The 21,623-nt window shown below is 37.1% G+C and overlaps 1 protein-coding gene across 5 annotated transcripts in view; it reads right to left on the bottom strand.

The window, feature by feature from the left end:
* The window catches only part of DNAAF4 (dynein axonemal assembly factor 4), a 70,395-nt gene that overhangs the window by 4,457 nt on the left and 44,315 nt on the right, over positions 1-21,623 (bottom strand). For 3 of the 5 annotated variants that reach the window (XR_013556295.2, XR_013556296.2, XM_078448632.2), the window contains exons 7-9: positions 7,308-7,461; positions 6,145-6,250; positions 3,845-3,973 (exon numbers count right to left, since the gene is read on the bottom strand). Coding sequence is in view for 3 of the 5 variants with exons in the window: in XM_078448632.2 (XP_078304758.1) it covers positions 3,864-3,973; positions 6,145-6,250; positions 7,308-7,461 (370 nt within the window). In the remaining 2 variants the exon portion in view is untranslated. Of the gene's footprint in view, positions 1-2,175; positions 3,974-6,144; positions 6,251-7,307; positions 7,462-21,623 lie in introns of those variants that run through there. The other 2 variants (XM_078448631.2, XM_081795871.1) reach the window with 2 other exon arrangements.

Below are 21,623 nucleotides of genomic sequence, written 5' to 3'. Positions count from 1 at the left end.
TGTCTTATTTTTTAATGTTTATTTATTTTGAGAGAGTGTGCACACACATGAGCAGGAGAGGGGCAGAGAGAGAGAGAGAGAGAGAGAGAGAGAGAATTCCATGCAGGCTCCCCACTCAGCATGGAGCCTGATACGGGGCTTGATCTCACAACCATGAGATCATGACTTGAGCCCAGATCAAGAGTCTTAAGCTTAACTGACTGAGCCACCCAGGCAACCCTATCCTTTTTCTTACTGATGTCATGTATCAAGTTGATTGATTTGTGAACATTCAGCCACCCTTATATCCCGAGAATAAATCCCACTTGATTGTGGTGAATGATTTTTTTTAATGTATTGTTGGATTTGGTTTGCTAATAATTTGTTGAGGATATATGTATCTATGTTCATCAGAGATATTGGCCTATAGTTCTCTCTTTTTTTTGTAGTGACTCTATCTGGTTTTGGTGTCAGGGTAATGCTGGCCTCATAGAAAGCTTTCCTTCCTCTTCCATTTTTTGGAATAGTTTGAAAAGAATAGGTATTAACCCTTCTTTAAATGTTTGGTAGAATTCACTTGTGAAGCCACAAGCGACTCCATTTTGGACCTGTTTCTTTTAACATGTTTACCAAGCAATTTTATGATGTGATTTACTATATACATCTGTTTATAAGGAAAGGTGAATTGTCATATAACCTATCATCCCCATGCAGATGCTCAATTTCTAATTATGAATTAATAAGTAGGCAGTCTGTTTTGCTGGGTTAATAATTAATAAGTAGGCAGTATGTTTTCCCCAGGCAGTCTCCTGAGCTGGGTTAATGTGAATCTGATACTCAGAGATGGATCAGCTATTGATAGGTCTTTGAGAGGGAGACTGAGCCAGATCAGATCAATACGATAATGAAATACTCCTGTTGTCAGTCTTTTTGGGAGATCACCTACTAACCCTTTCCCCAGATGGTATGTGCAAAAATCCTTTGTCCTTATTTGGCACATGGATGAGATTCACTGGAAAGTACTTGGCTTGCTGGTGACAAGTGGTCTCTCCTTCACCAAACTCTAAACAGGTTCCTTTAGCCACTTTCCAACTGGGCCTCATCCTTGGGCCTTGTCAAGTTCAGTTGTTAGCAAGAATAATGCTAAGTTGGGTTAGCCAGAATCCCCACCATTAATTTCAATCACTCTCAATATTTGACCAAATTCCTCACCCCTCATCATCCCCAGGTAATGCCCAATCAACCTGGCCTGCCTTCAGCAAGAATCCTGTTAGATTAATATAGCCAGAATCTCCCTACCCCTGATGTTTCCTCTTAGTGATTTTCTATCCACTGACAACTCCGACCCCCATCCCCAACTTGTTCCTTAGCTGTTAATCACCACTTGTCCATTGCCCATGCTATATTATGAAAAGACCCCAATTCTACACTGAGATCTCTTTTCTTATCCTGTAATAGTTCCCAAGTGAAATGTGTTTTTACTGTTCTAACTACTGTCCAGCTCTGGTTTTCTTTGACTCTGGAAAACTGGACAGGATATGTTTATACAAACATATGTGTTTACTTTCTACTTAACTATTAGATAGCACCTATCTATTAGGAATAACATTTTTACTTCTGTCAGTAAAGAGCTAAAATGTATTAAAAAAATTATACCAAACCTGGTCTGGGACAAACCACTTTTGCTTAATGTAATTCACAAACCTCTTTCTGGGAAGAAAGAGATGAACTGTCCTCATAAAATGCTTAAGCACTTTAATGACATAAAAACAGGTTTAATCAAACTAGTTACCCATCCACCCTGACTCCGAAGTGACTATCAAAGGGCAAGTGAGTGGTATATTAGAAAATATTTTTTTAATTAAGTCTAACAATAACTATTTTCTATTCCTGTAAAGCATCCACTGCAAAATGTGCTAAGTCTGATCTTTCCTTTGTAATCAATGTTTTGATATAGTTTTGATATTTCTTCATAGCCAAATTTGTCAAAAAATCATCTTTAATTAACATGTATACTATGTATTTATGTGTATGGTAATCACATAGTAGTGGGGGATTAAAGATCCCTTCAGATGATTAAAGATCCCTTCAGTTTACATTTCTGTAACAGCCACATTTAGTTTGTTATCCATTTGGTATCTTGAAATTAATTTCAATTAAATAATTGACATTATGAAAAAAATCAAAGGACTACTATTAGAATTTTTTTATCTTTTATTCACAGGCCTTAATTAGCACTATTATTTGGGAGGTATGTTTTTATCATAAAAGAGATGGGAATGTTGTATCAATATTTCAACTCTGTCACTACTTCAATCTAAGACAAAAGTCCCTTGTAAACCATAGGAGATTGCTCAAAAGAGGTCAAGTATTTCGTAAATACAAATTCATCTGTTGCATTTAAACCAAGACTTTACTTAGAGGATAGGGTAAAAAATATTCACACATAACTAGTTAAGACTATCCCTTCTTCTATTCCTCCAAGGATAGATCTTTTGCCCTTAGGGCAGCTATTGGGCCCAGTCTTTTTCGAGAGGGTAGGGGGAGAGGGGGAGAGGATGGTAACAGGAAGAGCCTGAAGCAGCACTAGGTTGGTTAACATATTTTGAACATCAAACTGGTATTTGACACACATGAAGACCCATCTTCATGTTGGTAACACTTATTTTTTAAAAATAAATTAACAAACCAGTGTTGATTATAAGCAAAAGCAATCCTTATTAGAAGCAAGTCTTATTAGAAGGTCTAATACCTGGACAAGGCTGCTATGTAAGTTATCAAAAGTTGCTTTATAAAAGTCTCAAGGTTGCTGAACTAACCTTATCTGTTCCCATTCAAAAAAAATATTGAGTTAAAAAAAAAAAAAAAGAATGAAGCTGTCTTATGGTCCATTTGAATGATATCAGATGACCAAATGCTATAAAAACTTACTCCTAAAAAATTGTTTGATTTTTCTAAAAATCCTCTAAATATAAACAGACAATTGTGATAACTACTATGTGCAAAAGGGAAGCTATACTGTTTTTGCTTAATGCTTGCATCATCACAGTGATACAACACAAGTGGTGGTGCAATCAAATGCCAGTATCATAATATTCTGTGTTAACATTTCACCCTTTGCTGTCTTTTTTTCTTTTTCCTATTGTACTTGAAGGTACTAGAAAACTTAACTTCATCAGATAGTATGAAATATGATCAAGGCTTTGGGGAACACTGCCTGTAGCTGAAGTTGAAAACAAGGTTTCCCAAACAGTTGTTTTGCTAGATTGAACTGGTCTAACCTCCCACACAGGTGGTGGAGAAGTATGAAAGGGAAAAAAAAGGTTCTGTGCATTGAAAACTAAGTGAACATCAGTATTGATTATACCAAGGTCAATCATTCAGACAACTAAGTAGTATATATAATTAAAAAAAAATTTTTTTAAGGTGGTCTTTTATTTTCAAATTTTACCTTGTCAAAAATGAATCCGTGTCTTAATACTCATCACACCAACAAATATTTGGTTAGTTTTAAGGGCAAGTTGAATTCAGTAACAACAAAAACAACAATATATACATACATATATACATATGTATGTATATGTATGTACATATATATGTGTGTATAAATATATATATATATATAATTAATCTGTGTATTGAAGAAGAATTAAATCATTCTTGTTTTGATTTACTTATTCAGAAACCATTCAAGTCACACATTTAATCTTCCATAGATTTGTAATATATAAATCTATAGATTTTGCCCTCTACAGAACTAGAGAACTAAAGAGAAAGTGATTCTGCACAATCAGCCATATTTACAAATATTCCTAATGTCTCCAGTTATTTTTTTAAAAACTTCAAACAATATCTGGTACAATACCTAGTTGCTTCAGCAGTCATTAAGATTTTAGTTCTGTTCCTTGAATTATATTCCGAATCTTCTCAGCATCATTTTGTACAATTTCATTGGACGGGTCAATCTTAAGTGCAGCTTCATAATCCTGTAAGCCTATATTTATATAGCAGTGATAGTCAATAAAATCAGTATTTTATACATACTTGTGTTATCTAGACAATTTTTTTTTACTAAAAATAACCAATAAGAACATGGTTCAGGACAAGTACCAGGTTTTCAATTAGATTCTCATTTTCATATATGCATCTCTATGTAGTATTTCTAAAATACTGCAGAAATTTTTCAGTAATTTCAGAAGTAATTATACTCACTTCACTCAGGACTTTGTAAGAAGCAGTTTTTTTAGGGTTTTTAAAAATTCATTTAAGTAATCTCAACACCCAATGTGGGGCCAAGATCAAGAGTCACATGCTCTTCCAAATGAGCAAGCCAGGCACCTCAGAAACAGTTATTTTAAATTCAAGTACAAATAAGCTAACAGCTTAAACTCATTAAAGCATGAACAGACTCATTTTTGAAAAATGCCATCTTATTTAGAAATTCTAGATTAGGAGAGCCTGGGTGGCTCAGTCGGTAAAATGTCCAATTTCAGCTCAGGTTTTGTAGTTTGTGAGTTCGAGCCCTGCGTTGGGCTCTGTGCTGAAAGCTCAGAGCCTCGAGCCTGTTTCAGATTCTGTGTCTCCCTCTCTTTCTGTACCTCCCCTGCTCCCGCTCAGTGTGTTTCTCTCTCAAAAATAAATAAATATTAAAAAAAATTTTTTTTTGATTCTAGATTAAAAAAATAATTTTGGTAGACTCAATCCATACTTTATATAATCCATAGATTATCGTTTATGTTTTTTTCTATAGCTATCATACCTACAGAATTCTTTTGAGGAAAAATTGGCTTAAAAGGAAAGCATTGTGGGCTGGTTGTTACATATATACACAAATAAGTCTAAATCTTCACCAAAATGATAGTGCTATCATTTCTAAAGAATGCTTTAAAATCTTTCATTCCTGCATTCATAATTTTTATCTTCACAAAGCTGGACGAGACACTTAAAAAACAAAAACAAAAACAGGGCATATAAATCTCATATGGGTGCTTTGGTTGGAAAAATCTCTGGGGTACCTGGGTGGTTCAGTCAGTTGGACATAGGACTCTTGATTTCACCTTAAGTCATGAGATTGAGCCCTGCATCAGGCTCTGCAATGCACGTGGAGCTGCTTAGAATTCTCTCTTGTGCACACATGTGCGCTCTCTCTCAATAAATTAAAAAAAATTTTTTTAATTTAAAAAACGAAAAAAATAGAAATCTAAAAATGTCAGAAACAAGTTTAAAAACAAAGTCAGAAATAATAAAACCATATAGACTAGCCCCTTCCCTGGCAAGGCATCATCAAGGAGTATACCTTTAGGCCTTGAATAAAGGAAAGCTGAATGGTCCTCTGGGTACAGAAGTATGGGAAGAAGAACATTAACGGTAAGACACTGACTACTAAAAACTTTTGCCTTTGGAGCAAAATGAGTAACTGCAAACCAGTCCCCAAACACATTAAAAACGAAAAAACAATAAAAAATCAGTGTTATGGTTTCTATCCACCAGGCTGAATTACAAACCTTAGCACAGTCCCACAAATATAAGCAATGATCATATACGGTAGTACATCAGTTATTTCTGAGCTTGTGTGTGTGTGTGTGTGTGTGTGTGTGTGTGTGTGTGTGTGTCCAAAGCAGTTCATTTTAAATTTCCATCATATCTTAACTGACTCATTTTTAAAAAAAAAATTTTTTTTTTAACGTTTTATTTATTTTTGAGACAGAGAGAGACAGAGCATGAACAGGGGAGGGTCAGAGAGAGGGAGACACAGAATCTGAAACAGGCTCCAGGCTCTGAGCTGTCAGCACAGAGCCCGATGCGGGGCTCGAACTCACGGACCACGAGATCATGACCTGAGCCGAAGTCGGCCGCTTAACCAACTGAGCCACCCAGGCACCCCTTAACTGACTCATTTATAACCTTTATCACACATCTTTCTATAGAAAAGTTGTCTGATGCTACAGCATTTTCTGAGACCTAAACTGGCTGTTCACTCCCTTCTACAACAATAAATTTTTTAAGTATTTCAAAATCATTTTTGTCAGATAAATTGCAAAGAATACATTAAATGCTAAAAATATAAAACAGTGGAGTCCTAAAAAGTTATGATCTTAAATAATCCCATTGATACTTTTTTCAGAGTATAATTTGTAACTTAAAACATTTCTATCAATTTCTTACCTTCTACATACAATTCTAGTTGACAGAATGCTGTTCCACGTCGTATATGTGCCTTCATTCTTCCATTAGCATTGTCTGCAACAGGTGGTGTCAATAATTCTAATGCCTTACAGAATAAAATGAGGGAAAGACAATTTCCTAATTTAAACTTGAGCAAAAACATGGTAAAAATATTAACTCTGAAACAAGCCTCAAGTCTGCACCCACCAAAATTTTGGGCTTAACTGATATAGAAATGTATCAAATACTTATATTTGGGTTGAACAATTTAAAGAATTGTTCAATTGTTCCTATACAAGATTCATACCCTCTCTCCCAAAGTTATCTCTGGTTTATCATTTGAAACCTCTACATTTTTACCTTCATTAACAGGAATGATTAAAGAGTATTGGAGATCTTTTATAAAAATTCAAATTGGGCATTTCAGTTCATTCAATCATTCAATAAATATTTGTGGCCAGAATTGTGCTAATAAAAGGAAAACTGGATCCTAAGAATATTGCCAGATCTTTTAGTAGCTTAATAAGATCAAAGTATGAGGATCTGGTTATTTCTTCCATATTTTCAATCTCAAGGGGCAACTTAAGAGATTTTGCATGTGATTTTCCCTGTAGACAGGTTACTTGGATATGGAAAAAAAAAGAGAAAAAAACTAGTTTATTAGTAATGACATGATATTAGTAATGAAATTAGGATATACTAAGTTACTCTGAAAATCGGGAAATTACTAGGGAGCTATCCTACCGTGCAAGTGGTAGTGATAACAAGAGAATACCAAGTTTTCTTCCTTCAACCTTGCAGTAAGTCTGCAAAACTTTAATAAGAAAAAGGGTAAGCACAACTGACAAACATTTACTAATTTCCTTGTGAATTTCAAATGATACATCAAGGAAATATAGGAGCAATTGATAGGGGATTTCTAATGAAACTTGAAATCTAAAAAAAAAAAAAAACAGTTTCTTATCTATTCAAACACAGAAAAATCTTTTTTTCAGTAAAAAAAAAAAAAAAAAGCCCAACAAGATGACTCTTATAATCCTTGCATCTCAACTACATAAATTTAAAAGAAAACACATGAAGGGTATCATTTAAACCAATAAATAAGGATAACAATTTTAAAGCAACACACACACACACACACACACACACACACACACACATACCTTAGAAGAATCTTCGATGGCCTTGTGTAAGTTTTTTAGTTTTAGGTGGCAAGCAGCCCGATTCAAATACAATAGTGGAATCTTGTTATTTAGTCTTATGGCTAAGTTATATGCATTAATAGCTGCCAAATAGTTTTCTGTTGTGAACAATTTACTAATGAGACAAAAAAAAAAAAAAAAAGGAAAACAATATAACATTGAAATAGGAACACAGAAATACTATCTAGTAACATCTGGCAGAGGAGATGGTTTACCTCCTTTTCTATTCCCTATACAATGGTTTGTAGGCTACACTGCCCCCTACTTTCCTCCACATGTATCAACATATAATCTGAATGGGACTGACCTCACCCCCACCTCCAAAGGTAGCTATGGTAGTTTAAGCCCTAAGCATATTTCTATCCTCTTGGCTACAATGACTGACTTGGGGATAAGCTTGTGACCTAAATTGGTCTATTCAGAATGAAGCCTGTGACTTTGTTTCCAATGTTGGAGAATGAAAAGTTGGGAAAACTCCTCTTGCTGGATACAAATGAAGAAAGCATACAGCCCTAACTGTGGTGACCATTTTTAACACGATGAAAAGAGCCAGCACTAGAATGAAGCTGATACCATAGAATTATGAAAAGAATAAAAAGGCAGACAGAAGCAGAGTCCTTAGTGATACAATTAAGCTGCTGCATCAAGCTTTACCTGAAATATAACATACCTTTAGCTTTTTAGTTACATAGCCAATAAATTCCTTTTAACAGAGTTTAAAATTGTTTTAAAAAATTTTTTTATTACTTGCAAACAAAAGCATCTAATAGTTTAAATCTTCCAAAATTCTCTTCAAACAGATGTACATAATTAAGGGTTTTATTTAAAATGTAAAGTGGTTTTTATTTTTCATGTACAATTCCTAGAATTTTGGAAAATGCACAAAAAAGGGAAAAAATAAAATACCAAATATAAAACTGCTATATAAAGAACACTTTGTATTTATTTCCAGTTGACTGTACTGCATACTGTACCGTTCTAGAACTTGATGACATCAAAGTAAAAGCACCCAGTAAACCATTAGTAAAAGGTAAAACAACACTACTGTGACATCTAATGTAATCCGGATTCAAGTTTAAAATAACTTGCACAAACTAGAAAAGCTAATTCTCTGGTAAAAGTTTATGTTTCTGAAATGCCTCATATCAGCTAGGATGTTTCGGAATGCAAGTAACAGGATCTCAACTCAAACTGGCTTAAACAAGGAAGTAAATGATCTCACATTTAAAAAGTCCAGAGAGGGAAGCCAGTGTGGCTCAATCAGTTAAGCCTTAGACTTCTGATTTCAGCTCAGGGCATAATCTCACGGTTTGTGAATTTGAGCCCCACGTAGTGCTCTGTGCTCACATGGCAGAGCCTGCTTGGGATTCTTTCTCTTCCCCCTTTCTCTCCCCACTTCCCTGCTTGTTCCTATCAAAATAAATAAGTTTAAAAAATTAAAAAGAAAACAAACAAAAAAACAAAACAGAAAAACAACTCCAGAGGGAAAGGCTCCATGCCCAATGAAATCAGCAACTTGAACATATTATCAAGGCCTAAGGTTACTTACACTTCTCCATTATACTATACTCACAAGCTACTTCATCCTAGGGCTGGTTTTTCTCATAGTATAAGATGACTGCATAGCTTAAGGTGCCACATTCAAAGCACGATATTCATTAGAATAAAATGGGACGGTATCTTCTGGTATATGCTCCTTGAGAGCAAAAAAAACTTTTCCAGAAATCTCCTGGTTCACCTCCTTTCCCATCTCATTAACCAAAAGTACCCACCTGAAAAAAATATTAAGCCTTGGGGTACCTGGGTGGCTCAGTTGGTTAAGTGTCTGACTCTTGGTTTCTGCTCAGGTCACCATGATCTCACAGTTCCATATCAAGTCCTGTATCAGTTCCACACTGAAATGGATCCTGCTTGGGATTCTCTCTCTTCTCTCTTTCTTTCCCTCCCCCACCTCAAGCTCTTTCTCAAAATAAACTTTAAAAAATATATATTTTGTCTTAATAAAACCACCAGTCACTCCCTCTCTTCCTCAATCTCTCTCCCCATCTGTCTCTCTCTCTCCCCACTTTTACACCTCAGTACTACATATTGCTGTTTGGGAGCATTTAAGAAAATTCAACAATATGATAATCTTTTCATATTAAGAAAATTGGAGATACACTATTTTTAAAGATTTTTTTTTTTTTTTTAAGCAAAGTATTCTCTAATTTCTGCCAGGATTTCTGAAACCAGTCTCCTCCTAATGATGTATATTTAGGGTTTTTGTTTCCTAATACTCTGCTTTTATAAACATTATAATAAAACATAGATCTAAAAACAAAACAACAACACAAGCAAATAAACCCACCAGCAGTGCAGTGAAAACCCTGATTTGTTGAAGTCAATCAGAATTTATCTCAGGACTTGGTCACATGGGTAATACAGTCTACACTCCTAACCAAAATAAGGTCTCAGCCAATAAGGATAAAGGGAGGGCATACATTTTGGCTGGATAACCTATAGTGTCTACTACAAGCTCCCCCTCCCCTTTTTAATTATGGCACAATATACATAACATAAAATGTACCATTTTTAACCATTTTTAAATGTATAGTTTAGTGGCATTAAGTACATTCACATTGTTGTGCAATCATCATCAACATCCAACTCTAGAAGTTTTTCACCTTCCAAAACTGAAAATCTGTACTCATTAAACATTAACATCCCATTACCTCCTACCTTTGATGACCACCGTTCTATTATCTGTCCTATGAATTTGACTGCTGTAGGTACCTCATATAAGTGCAATTATACAGTATTTTTCCTTTTGTAACTGGCTTGTTTTACTTAGCGTAATGTCTTCAAGGTTCATCCATGTTGTAACATGTAACAAGAGTTTCTTCCCTTTAAGGCTATTGAGAATACACCATTCACAAAAATAAACTCAAAATGGATAAAGGACCTGAATGTGAGACAGGAAACCATCAAAACCCTAGAGGAGAAAGCAGGAAAAAAACCTCTCTGACCTCAGCCACAGCTATTTCCTACTTGACACATCCCCGAAGGCAAGGGAATTAAAAGCAAAAATGAACTATTGGGACCTCATGAAGAGAAAAAGCTTCTGCACTGCAAAGGAAACAATCAACAGAACTAAAAGGCAACCAACAGAATGGGAAACGATATTTGCAAATGACATATCAGACAAAGGGCTAGTATCCAAAATCTATAAAGAGCTCACCAAACTCCACACCCAAAAAACAAATAATCCAGTGAAGAAATGGGCAGAAAACACAAATAGAACTTCTCTAAAGAAGACATCCAGATGTCCCACAGGCACATGAAAAGATGCTCAACGTCACTCCTCATCAGGGAAATACAAATCAAAACCACACTCAGATATCACCTCACGCCAGTCAGAGCGGCTAAAATGAATAAATCAGGAGACTATAGATGCTGGTGAGGATGTGGAGAAACGGAAACCCCCTTGCACTGTTGGTGGGAATGCAAACTGGTGCAGCCGCTCTGGAAACCAGTGTGGAGGTTCCTCAAAAAATTAAAACTAGATCTACCCTATGACCCAGCAATAGCACTGCTAGGAATTTACCCAAGGGATAGAGGAGTGCTGATGCATAGGGGCACTTGTACCCCAATGTTTATAGCAGCACTCTCAACAATAGCCAAATTATGGAAAGAGCCTAAATGTCCATTAACTGATGAATGGATAAAGAAGTTGTGGTTTATATATACAATGGAATACTACTTGGCAATGAGAAAGAATGAAATATGGCCTTTTGTAGCAATGTGGATGGAACTGGAGAGTGTTATGCTAAGTGAAATAAGTCATGCAGAGAACGAGAGATACCATATGCTTTCACTCTTTTGTGGATCCTGAGAAACTTAACAGAAGACCATGGGGGAGGGGAAGGAAAAAAAAAAGGTTAGAGAGGGAGGGAGGCAAAACATAAGAGACTCTAAAAAACTGAGAACAAACTGAGGTTTGAGGGGGGGTGGGAAGGAGAGGTGGGTGGGTGATGGGCATTGAGGAGGGCACCTGTTGGGATGAGCACTGGGTGTTGTATGGAAACCAATTTGACAATAAATTTCATATTAAAAAAAAAGAATATTCTGTTGTATGGATATACCACATTTTGTTTACCAAAATATCCATCAATGGGCACTTGGGTTGCTTCTACCTTCTGGCTATTGTGAATAATGCTACTATGAACATGAGTGTACAAATATCTGTTTGTTTCCCTGCTTTCAATTCTTTTCTGTATATGCCCTAAAGTGAAATTGCCGGATCATATGGTAATTCTATTTTTAATTTTTTTGAAGGGGCTCCATACTGTGTACAATTTATATTCCCACCAACAATGTTCAAGGTTTCTAATTTCTCCACATCCTCACAAACACTTGTTATTTTCTGGGTTATTTTGTTATTTTGATAATACCCAGTGTAATCTATGTAAATTAGTATCCCACTGTGACTCTGATTTGCATTTTCTAAATAATTAGTGACATTCAGCATCTTTTCATGCACCTTTGCCTTTGGAAATCCTCTTTGGAGAAAAGCCTATTCAAGTTCTTTGCCTAATATATATATATATATATATATATATATATATATATATATACACACATATGTACATATATATACATATACATATATATGAATATATATACGTATATATGTACATATATATTCATATATACGTATATATGAATATATATGTATATACATATATACATATATGTATGAAAAATATATAAATATTTATATATTTATATATTTATTTTCTTTGCCTACTTTTTAAAAAGATTGTTTAGTTTTTAAACTGTTGAGTTGCAGAAGTTCTTTAAATATATTCTGGATATTAACCCTTTATCAGATACATGATTTGCAAATATTGTCTCCATTCCATGGGCTGTCTTTTCATTCTGTTAATAGTGCCCGTCATGTACAAGTTTTTAATTTTGATGCATTTCCACTTACTTGTCTTTTGTTGTCTATGCTTTTGATGTCACATCCAAGAAATATTGCCAAATCCAATGTCATAAAGTACTCTGTGTTTTAGTCTAAGAAATTCATTGTTTTAGCTCTTCTGTTTAGATCTTTTATCTCTTTTGAGTTAATTTTTGTATAAGGTGTTAGGTAAGGGCCCAACTTCATTCTTTTGCATATGAATTTCCAATTTTCCCACCACCATGTGTTGAAAAGACTGTCCTTTCTCCACTGAATAACTATTGAAAATCATTTGATCATAGAGGGGAGAGCTATTTCTGGACTATCTATTCCATTGGTCTGTATAACTGTACAAATCTTATATTAACCTATACATTTGAAGAACAATTCCATTTTTCATCTTTAACATAAGTTTATAGTTTTATAATATAAACGTTTTATCAGAAAAATTTTCCCAGGTTTGAAGGGAAGAAAAGTTTAAAATGAAAATTATTTTTAAACTATTTTTACATTTATTTTTGAGAGACAGAGAAAGATAGAGCATGAGCAGGGGAGAGGCAGAGAAAGAGGGAGACACAGAATCTACAGCAGGCTCCAGGCTCTGAGCTGTCAGCAAAGAGCCTGATGTGGGGCTTGAAACCACGAACTGTGAGATCATGACCTGAGCTGAAGTCGGACGCTTAACTGACAGAACCACCCCAGCGCCCCTACAATGAGTGTTATTAAAAGAACCATTGTAGGAGGCATAATAGCAAGAAATATAAAGTATTAAAATATTTTTAAAGTTTACATATACGTATTAAAATATAAATCCAAATGAACATTACTTTTTTTTAACTTTAATGTCACTACAAAAATCCAAAAATCTGCCGTATGGCTTTCAGAATGATTTTGAACTTGGAAACAGCCAAATTTCAAAAGGAAAGGGAAAAAATTAAACCTGTATCCAAAGGGCAGTAACCTTTGAACAATTTAAGCAGAGAAGTTAATAACCATGAAGTCTTCATTGATGTTCGAAATAAGGCAATGCCAGTGAAAAGAATTATGCAAAAGTACTCATTAATTCAACACATACTGAGTGCTTATTATACTGAATGTATAGTGAGAATAAAAGAGACATGAACAATTGCAAACAATCCTGTCATTTTTATTTTTTTATTATTATTTTTAAAAAAAATTTTTTTAATGTTTTTATTTATTTTTGAGACAGAGAGAGACAGAGCATGAGCAGGGGAGAGGCGGAGAAAGAGAGGGAGACACAGAATCTGAAGCAGGCTCCAGGCTCCGAGCTGTCAGCACAGAGCCTGACACGGGGCTCGAACTCATGGAGTGTGAGATCATGACCTGAGCCGAAGTCAGACGCTCAACCGACTGAGCCACCCAGATGCCCCAAATCCTGTCATTTTTAATGTTTATTTATTTTTGAGAGACAGAGTGAGGGGGGAAGGGGCAGAGAGAGAAGGAGACAGAATTTGAAGCAGGTTCCAGGTTCTGGGCTGTCAGCACAGAGCCCAACATGGGGCTTGAACCCACGAAGTGTGAGATCATGACCTAAGCCAAAGTTGATGCTTAACCGACTGAGCCACCCAGGAGCTCCAACAATCCTGTCATTTTTATGATGACTGATGGGTATGCCTTTGTAAAGAAAGAAACATCCTGATTAGCAATAGCCAAAAGGGCCCAAGATTTTGTACAAGACTGGGAGAAGCAACCAGAGGCAGGAATGATAAGAAAGAAGTGATGTAGAGAGAAGTAAAGAAAAGGGCAGAAGACAGCTAGGAGAAATCAGAAGTAGTGGGGCTTAGCAACAGCAATAGGGCCAGGAGCAACACATATTCCAACAGAAGACAGAACGGCTCTGTTTTGTGGGCAATAGGAACTGTAACAGCCACCTGCCCCTGAACAGACTTCAAAAATTGTTGTCTCTTTCAGCATCTTATCTTTCAGCATAGAAAACATTCTTGGGTATCTCTAGAGCTTCTAAAGCTGAGTATCAGTATGCCTTTGTGAAAGCACGTCAGCCACTACAATTTAGCACTCAGGATGGAAACAGGAAAAGGAAACTACATATTAAACAAAATGACAAGTTAGGCCATAACAGGTAGTGTATTGCAATAGAGTATTATGGGCTATAAAATGCATACAAACAAGCAAATGAACAAAATGATAATTACATCAAAGAAGTGATCTGAGAATAAATATGGATTCTAAACTTCTGTAATTCAGGCAAAAGGTAGAAGTATAAGAAAACCATCTTATCTCCAGAAACATAGTTTTTAAAATGCAGAAGAGGGGTGCCTGGGTGCCTCAGTTGGTTAAGCATCCAACTTCAGCTTAGGTCATGATCTCAGTTTGTGGGTTCAAGCACCTATGTTGGACTCTGTGCTGACAGCTCAGAGCCTGGAGCCTGCTTCAGATTCTGTGTCTCCCTCTTCCCAGCTCCCACTCTCTCTCTCTCTTTCAAAAATAAATAAACATTAAAAAAAATTGTTTTAATAAATAAAATGCAGGAGAGCAAGGCATATTTGGCAGATCTGTCCTGAAAGTAGGCAGGTCCAAAGGACTGTTGGAAGATGACTCTTCATGGGAATTTTATGTTCGTGCATATCTTATGTCAGATGCACAGACGGCTTTTATTTGGGACAATCTTTTCAAAGATGTGCATATAGCACATAGCCTTGGAAAATATAGTGTCTCCCTCTGGGGCAAAGAGCAGATTTATCTGCTGTTCAGTATGAAAAAAAGATAGTATCTCCTTGTGGGTCAAAGGCTGGACATATTTGCTTATAATCCTCTCATGAAAAATTGTGTTAAGCATGGTGTTCTCAGCTGTGGTTCAAACCTAGGCCTGCCTATGCATTGGCCTTGTGGGACTTGAGGCGCAAAGGGAACCAGTATGAAGGTCACACTGATTGCTGTGCCTTGAATAACATTCCTTTGTCTCTAACCCATGAGTCTCATGTCTTCTCCTGGTGTCCATGAAACTGTGGTAGGCTAAACCTTCACAGTTCTTGCTGGGGCATGGACCCAAACCTAAGTATGTGGAAGAAATTCAGTTTGGCAAGTAGAATTATATACTGTGTTGGGAGAAGATGGTCAATAATCAGCATCAAAAAGTCCAACATGAAGTAAAAGACATCCAGCAAGGCAGATCGAATCCAGACACAGAACATACGCAAACAATAAGGATACAGAAATACAGACTGGCAGACTAGGTTAGTCTGTTAGCAGATAGTGGGCTCCTACAAACAAAGTTGGGGCTCAGAGTAGAATTAGCCTGGTGGCAAAAGGGAAAGCAAAAGCAAAGGACATCCTCAATCTTAAAAGGAATGGGGTACTAGGCAGGCGACAAAATCTGACATGACACTTAGGCCAAGAGACTAAAAAGAAAATTCAGACCCAAGAACCAGGGTAGACAATGCTTTTATGTAATAATAGCAATACAATGCTGGATTGTAGCATAACATATCCTTGATTCCCTCCTATCTAACATTAGACTTGGCTGTAGAGAGTGAGGTATGCAGATGGGATTCAAGTGGCCCTAGTGTGGGGAAAGAAGGTGTGTAAGTCTAAAGTTAAGACAGGGTCCAAAAGAACTTACACTAAAAGTCAAGCACAGAGTAATGTCCTTGAGACAGAACAATGGTCCATTTACAGTCCATTTACTTCATGTGATTACAAGTGTCTAGAAGGACAGCTATTAAATTTATTTACAGATTCTGAGTCATGTAAGGCTGTTAAATAACATCATACATACCATGCATATATCTATATTAGAGCATCTAGACTCTGTTTTATGAGATGTTCTCAGTGAAAAGCTATCTGGTACATAACGTTAATTGGAAAAGGTAAAATGCTTTCATGAGCAAGTAAAATTACCTAAGCTTATGTATTTTCCCAAAAGGTAGAGATTTGGCATTTAAAACTAAGATACAGTAGTGGGAAGCTAGGCAAAAAACATGAAAACAATCTGTGGCTTTTTCTAAGAAAAAGCTATTGGTTTTTGAAAGGCTTGTCCACCTCTACCCTTTTGTGAAGCAAGTGTCCCATGAGTTTTAGCACAGTAAGAACAGTTTTGTCCTGTGTAAATATAGAAGGCTATCATGAAACAAAGCCTCTGGAGATGAAGGTATTTCATCCTTTGGCTTAAAGTCAACTAACCGTTTCTGAATCAGTTCTATTATGTCTATTTCTATCTTTTGTATTGCATTACATTGCTAGTGAGGATATTCTTCTAACAAGTCTTACCTTTCCTTTTATCTATTTGTACTTGGCATTTCGATTAACTGTACTTTGTTTCTCTGGGTGTTATTAGCTACTAAGTTTTCTTCCATCTCTCCTCATTCTCGGCTCTCTTCCTCTCCTCTTGTTTTGCTTCTCTTTCTTTTCCTACCTAATTGGAGGTAGTAAGGCAAAGTGGTACAAAAACAAGAGACTAAAAGTAATTATAATCTACCAGTCATGCCCGACTGCTGCAAAGTATACTTTTGCACTAGGTTGCTGCCAATTTGTTGCTTTTGCCAGCAATTTTATTTCAATATTTTACTTTTAAAAATTGTTATTTAATTTAATTAAAAAAAAATTTTAAACATTTTAATTTTATTTTTTGAGAGACAGAGAGAGAGAAGAGCACAAGCAGGGGATGGGCAGAGAGAGAGGGAGACACAGCAGGTTCCAGGCTCTGAGCTATCAGCACAGAGCCTGACACGGGGCTCAAACCCAAAATGCAAGATCATGACCTGAGCCGAAGTTGGACACTCAACCAACTGAGCCACCCAGGCACCCCTAATTTTTAATTTTAACTTAATTCACTCACACACACACACACACACACACACACACACACGTGTGTGTGTGTGCATCAGTGTGTGTGTGCATCAGTCAAAATTCTAACCCTGGCTCAATGATCTCATCTGTCCTTTCTACTCTTAAACCCAAATCACATCTTAAGGGTATCAGAGGAAGACCAAACCAACACTCCTAGGACCTTTAGCCAGTCACAGCATCACAACACCTATACCAAAGACCTGTCTCACCGTGTCAATCAACCCTGTTATCTTTGAGCACTGATGTAAAAGCACACTTTTCCCCCGTCTTCATGTTGCCGTTCTTTCCTACTCCCATCCCCCTCTACTCCTTTGCACTTTCTTTTTTTTTTTTAATTTTTGTTCTAATGTTTATTTCTGAGAGAGAGAGAGAGAGTGAGAGAGAGAGAGAGAGAGAGAGAGAGAGTGTGTATGTGTGTGTGTGTGTGTGTGCCTGAGCAGGGGACAGGCAGAGGGAAAGGGAGACACAGAATCCAAAGCAGGCCCCAGGCTCTGAGCTGTCAGCACAGAGCCAGATGCGGGGCTCAAACTCACAAACCGTGAGATCATGACCTGAGCCGAAGTAAGCTGTTTAGCCGACAGAGCCACCCAGGCACCCTTGCAATTTTTTTGTTGTTGTTGTTAAAGCAATCTCTATGTTCAAAGTGGGGCTGGAACTCGAGACCCCAGATCACGAGTTACATACTCTACCGAACAAGCCAGCCAGGTGCCCCTCCTTTGCACTTTCTTATTCCAGGTTTTGCCATAACTGACTCCACCTCTCATTCCTTTCCTATACCCTTAACTTTTCTTAACAATCCCATCTAAAATAAACTTGGCTCTGTCCTCAGGGCAATGCTAATCTCTACCACCCTCTCCACTGCGTCCCTTCCTGAGTCCCCACATCAGGGGTTAGGACTGTAGAAACTGGCATTCTTCAGACTCTCTTCTGCTAGATATAAAATCAAACTCTCTCTTTATACGCAGTCATTATCCTTTGATATTCCTGACATCTTTCCCCCTACAGCCTTCTAGTCACTGTCATCTCCTGTCTTTTTAAAAGTCACTATTCTCCTGGGACAACTGGCTGGCTCAGTTGTTAGAAGTGTTCAACTCTTGATCTCAAGGTCATGAGTTCGAATCCTATGTTGGGCGTGGAGCCTACTTTAAGAGAAAGAGAGAGAGAAAAGTTAAAATCACTCTTCTCATATTCATTAAGGCCTTTGAAACTGGTTCCCAGCATCTGTCTCTATCCCGACTTCTGCCATGATTCCAGAAGATTCTAAAGTTTATGTCTATGGTCCATTCATCAATTTAGTCTTGAAAAACCTGAAACTCCTTAAGTCATCATGCCTTCCTTTCAAGTGTACTTCTGCTACCCACTCCCAGGGCCACACCTTGGCCTTCATCATCACCTGAACTGCACTACCTTGGAAATATCAAACTCTGGAATCCCAGCCACTAATCACAATTTTCTATTCTGCCAACTTTCCCTTTATACTAAGTCTTCTGTCTTAACAGTACCCTCTAATTTCTTAATTGCTCCATTTTCTCTTAGTCCAATGAGCCCCTCATGGGATCTCTCCCTTCCTTTTTTTTTTAAGTTTATTTATTTATTTTGAAAGAGAGAAAGCTTGCACTAGCACTAGCACAAGGGGGGGAAGGGCAGAGATAGAGGAAGAGACAGAATCCCAAGCAGGCTCTGCACGATCAGCACAGAGCCCAACTCAGGGCTCAAAAACACTGAGCCATGAGATCATGACCTGAACCAAAATCCAGAGTCAGATGCTTAACCAACTGAGCCACTGAGTTGCCTGGCATCTCTTCCTGTGTAACCCAACTTGGACTTTGTGGCTCAATACCTGAGCTATTTTTCTTTTTTTTAATTTTTTTTTTTTTTAACATTTATTCATTGTCTGAGAGACAGAATGTGAATGCAGAAGGGCAGAGAGAGGGAGACACAGAATACGAAGCAAGCTCCAGGCTCTGAACTGACAGCACAGAGCCCGACAGGGGGCTTGAACTCACGAACTGTGAGATCATGACCTGGGCTGAAGTCGGATGCTTAACTGACTGAGCCACCCAAGCGCCCCAACTGAGCTATTTTTCTATGAGCAATCTGGTCCCTTGCACTACTAGTCTTTTACTGTACTTGTCAGTTAAAATTCCCACTCTGGCCCAAGATCTATTCTTAAATCCGAAAGAAGACCAAACCCTAAAGGAGATAAATCACACAGCTGTACTGACATCTCTATGAATTCATGTTCTCAACCTGGCAGAGCCAACAGTATTCACTAATCAATTTCCCTTATCTAGATATATACTTGTCTCCACTATTCTTCCCTCCAATCTCAGAAAATGAAGTATCTCTGTCTATTCCAAGTCAATCCATCAACATTTTCTAGAGCAAAGTAATCAATCCAACAGGACCGCCCACTCAGCTTTGCCCATTTTAGCATTCTCAGGCTGCAAGGAGGAACAATTCATAGCCAAACCAAACTCTGTCTTCACTAAGGCTAACCAATTGGATAAAAAGGACAAAATCAAGACAATCCATCCAATTCTTGGCTTTGACCCAATTTTCTCCACTCTGCTCAGGAGGATTTCAATCATCTCTTCTTTCTCTTGTCTCCAAATCTATTCAAATCTTTTATATTCTTAAAGAAACAAAACAAAAACTGTTTCAACTTTCTGCTCCATTGGCTTCTGGGAATATTTTTGTGTACTCCTTCCTTTTGCCAGACCTTCAAATGTTGGTAGGTCACAGAGTGTTATCCTCAGGCCACTACTCTCCAGGTCTACACACTCTTTGTGGATATCTCAGACACTTTTATAAATTTAACTACAATATAAATGTTGATAAGCTCCAAATCTATGTCTACAGTACTGGCTTCTCCTCTGAGTTTCAAACTTGCCAGACAGTGTCACCCAGAATGGCCCAGAGACATCTCAAACTCAATATATTAAAAACTGAACTTACCTGCATTCTCTCCTGATGAGCCTCTCATCTAGTATTCCCTAATTTAGCTGGTGACAGCATGCAATCAATCATTCAAACTAGAAACTGAGAACTCCTCCTTCTTACTCCCTCCAAATCCATCAAGAGGTTCTGCCTATTTTATCTCATCATTATTTCTCAATTTGCCCTCCTCTTCACCCCTACAACACCACCTACCACAAGGCCAGTTCAAGGCCTTTGCTGTGTTTTCTGCAACACATTTTTTCCCTCTCCTTACAGAATAAAATCTAAAAAAAATCTAAAAAAAAAAAAAAAAAAACTAGACTCCTAAATATAGTGAACAGACTAGTAGTTGCCAGATGGGAGGTAGATGGGGGGATGGGTAAAATAGATGAAGGGGATTAAGAGTAACTTATCATGATGAGCACTGAGTGATGTATAGAAATGCTGAATCATTATATTTTATACCTGAAACTAATATAACACCAACTGGTAATTATACTTGAATTAAAAAATAAATTAAAAAAAAGAATTTTAACCAAACACACAAGGCCCTGATGATTTTTCTAGGTTCATTTGTCATTACTCCTAGCCTCAAATTTTATGTTTTAGCAAAAAATAAACCACACATAGTTCCTGACCCATATATCACACCATTTCTTGTCTCTTGAGCTTTTGTTCATATTTTCTCCAATACTTGAAATGAATGCCTTTATTTTCCTTTCTCTTAAAACTTCTACTTATCACTGAGGATCTCAGGTGCTATATTTGCTATGAAGCTTTTTCTGAACATACCTTCCTTCCTTTAGGGGTAAATGTCCCTCTTATGTACTCTCATTTTACTTTGTTCTTTTCTATGTATTGTACTTCTCACAAAGTATTATAAGTATTCGTATAAGTATGTCTCCTGCACTGATCTTTGTAGCTCAGAGGCTAGTTGGTAAATAGCAAACAATTAATAGATGTTTATTTAATGGTTGGATAAATGGAGAGGAAGGGAGGCAGGGAAGGGGAGAAAGAGGAGGAAGGATCATGTAAGACTTTAATGTTGGAAGTAAAAGAAGCCAACTTGTCAGCCCCAGGCCTCTGACCTTCAGAAAAATTGTCACTTCAGTTCAACTCTACATATTAATCCCTGGCGGTGTAACAAGCAAAAAGACCAAGAAAAAATAAGAAAAGAAAAATACAGATGCAGACATTGTGGTAGACAGATAATGGAGACGACCCCACCAAAAGATGTCCATATCCTAATCCTCAGAATCTGTGACTTTGTCACCTAACATGGCAGGAAGGATTCCACAGACTGGCCTAAATTAAGGTCTTGAGGTGGGAGATAATTCAGGATTAAGCAAAGGATACTAATGTAATCACAAGGATCCTTATAAAAGAAAGAGGGAAGCAGGAAAGTCAGAGCGAGAGAAGGAGATGGGATTATGGAAGCAGAGGTTGGAGTGATGCAATTGCTGGCTGGAGGCCACAAGCCAAGGAATGTAGGCAACCTATAAACTGGAAAACGAAAGCAAATAGATTCTTTCCTATAGGCTGTAGAAGAAACACAGATGATACCTTGA

This window comes from Panthera onca, chromosome B3, assembly GCF_046562875.1.
Source record: "Panthera onca isolate mPanOnc1 chromosome B3, mPanOnc1 haplotype 2, whole genome shotgun sequence".
NCBI lineage: Eukaryota > Metazoa > Chordata > Mammalia > Carnivora > Felidae > Panthera > Panthera onca.
The sequence above is the reverse complement of the archived record's forward strand: the minus strand, read 5'-3'. Positions and strand labels throughout refer to the sequence as shown.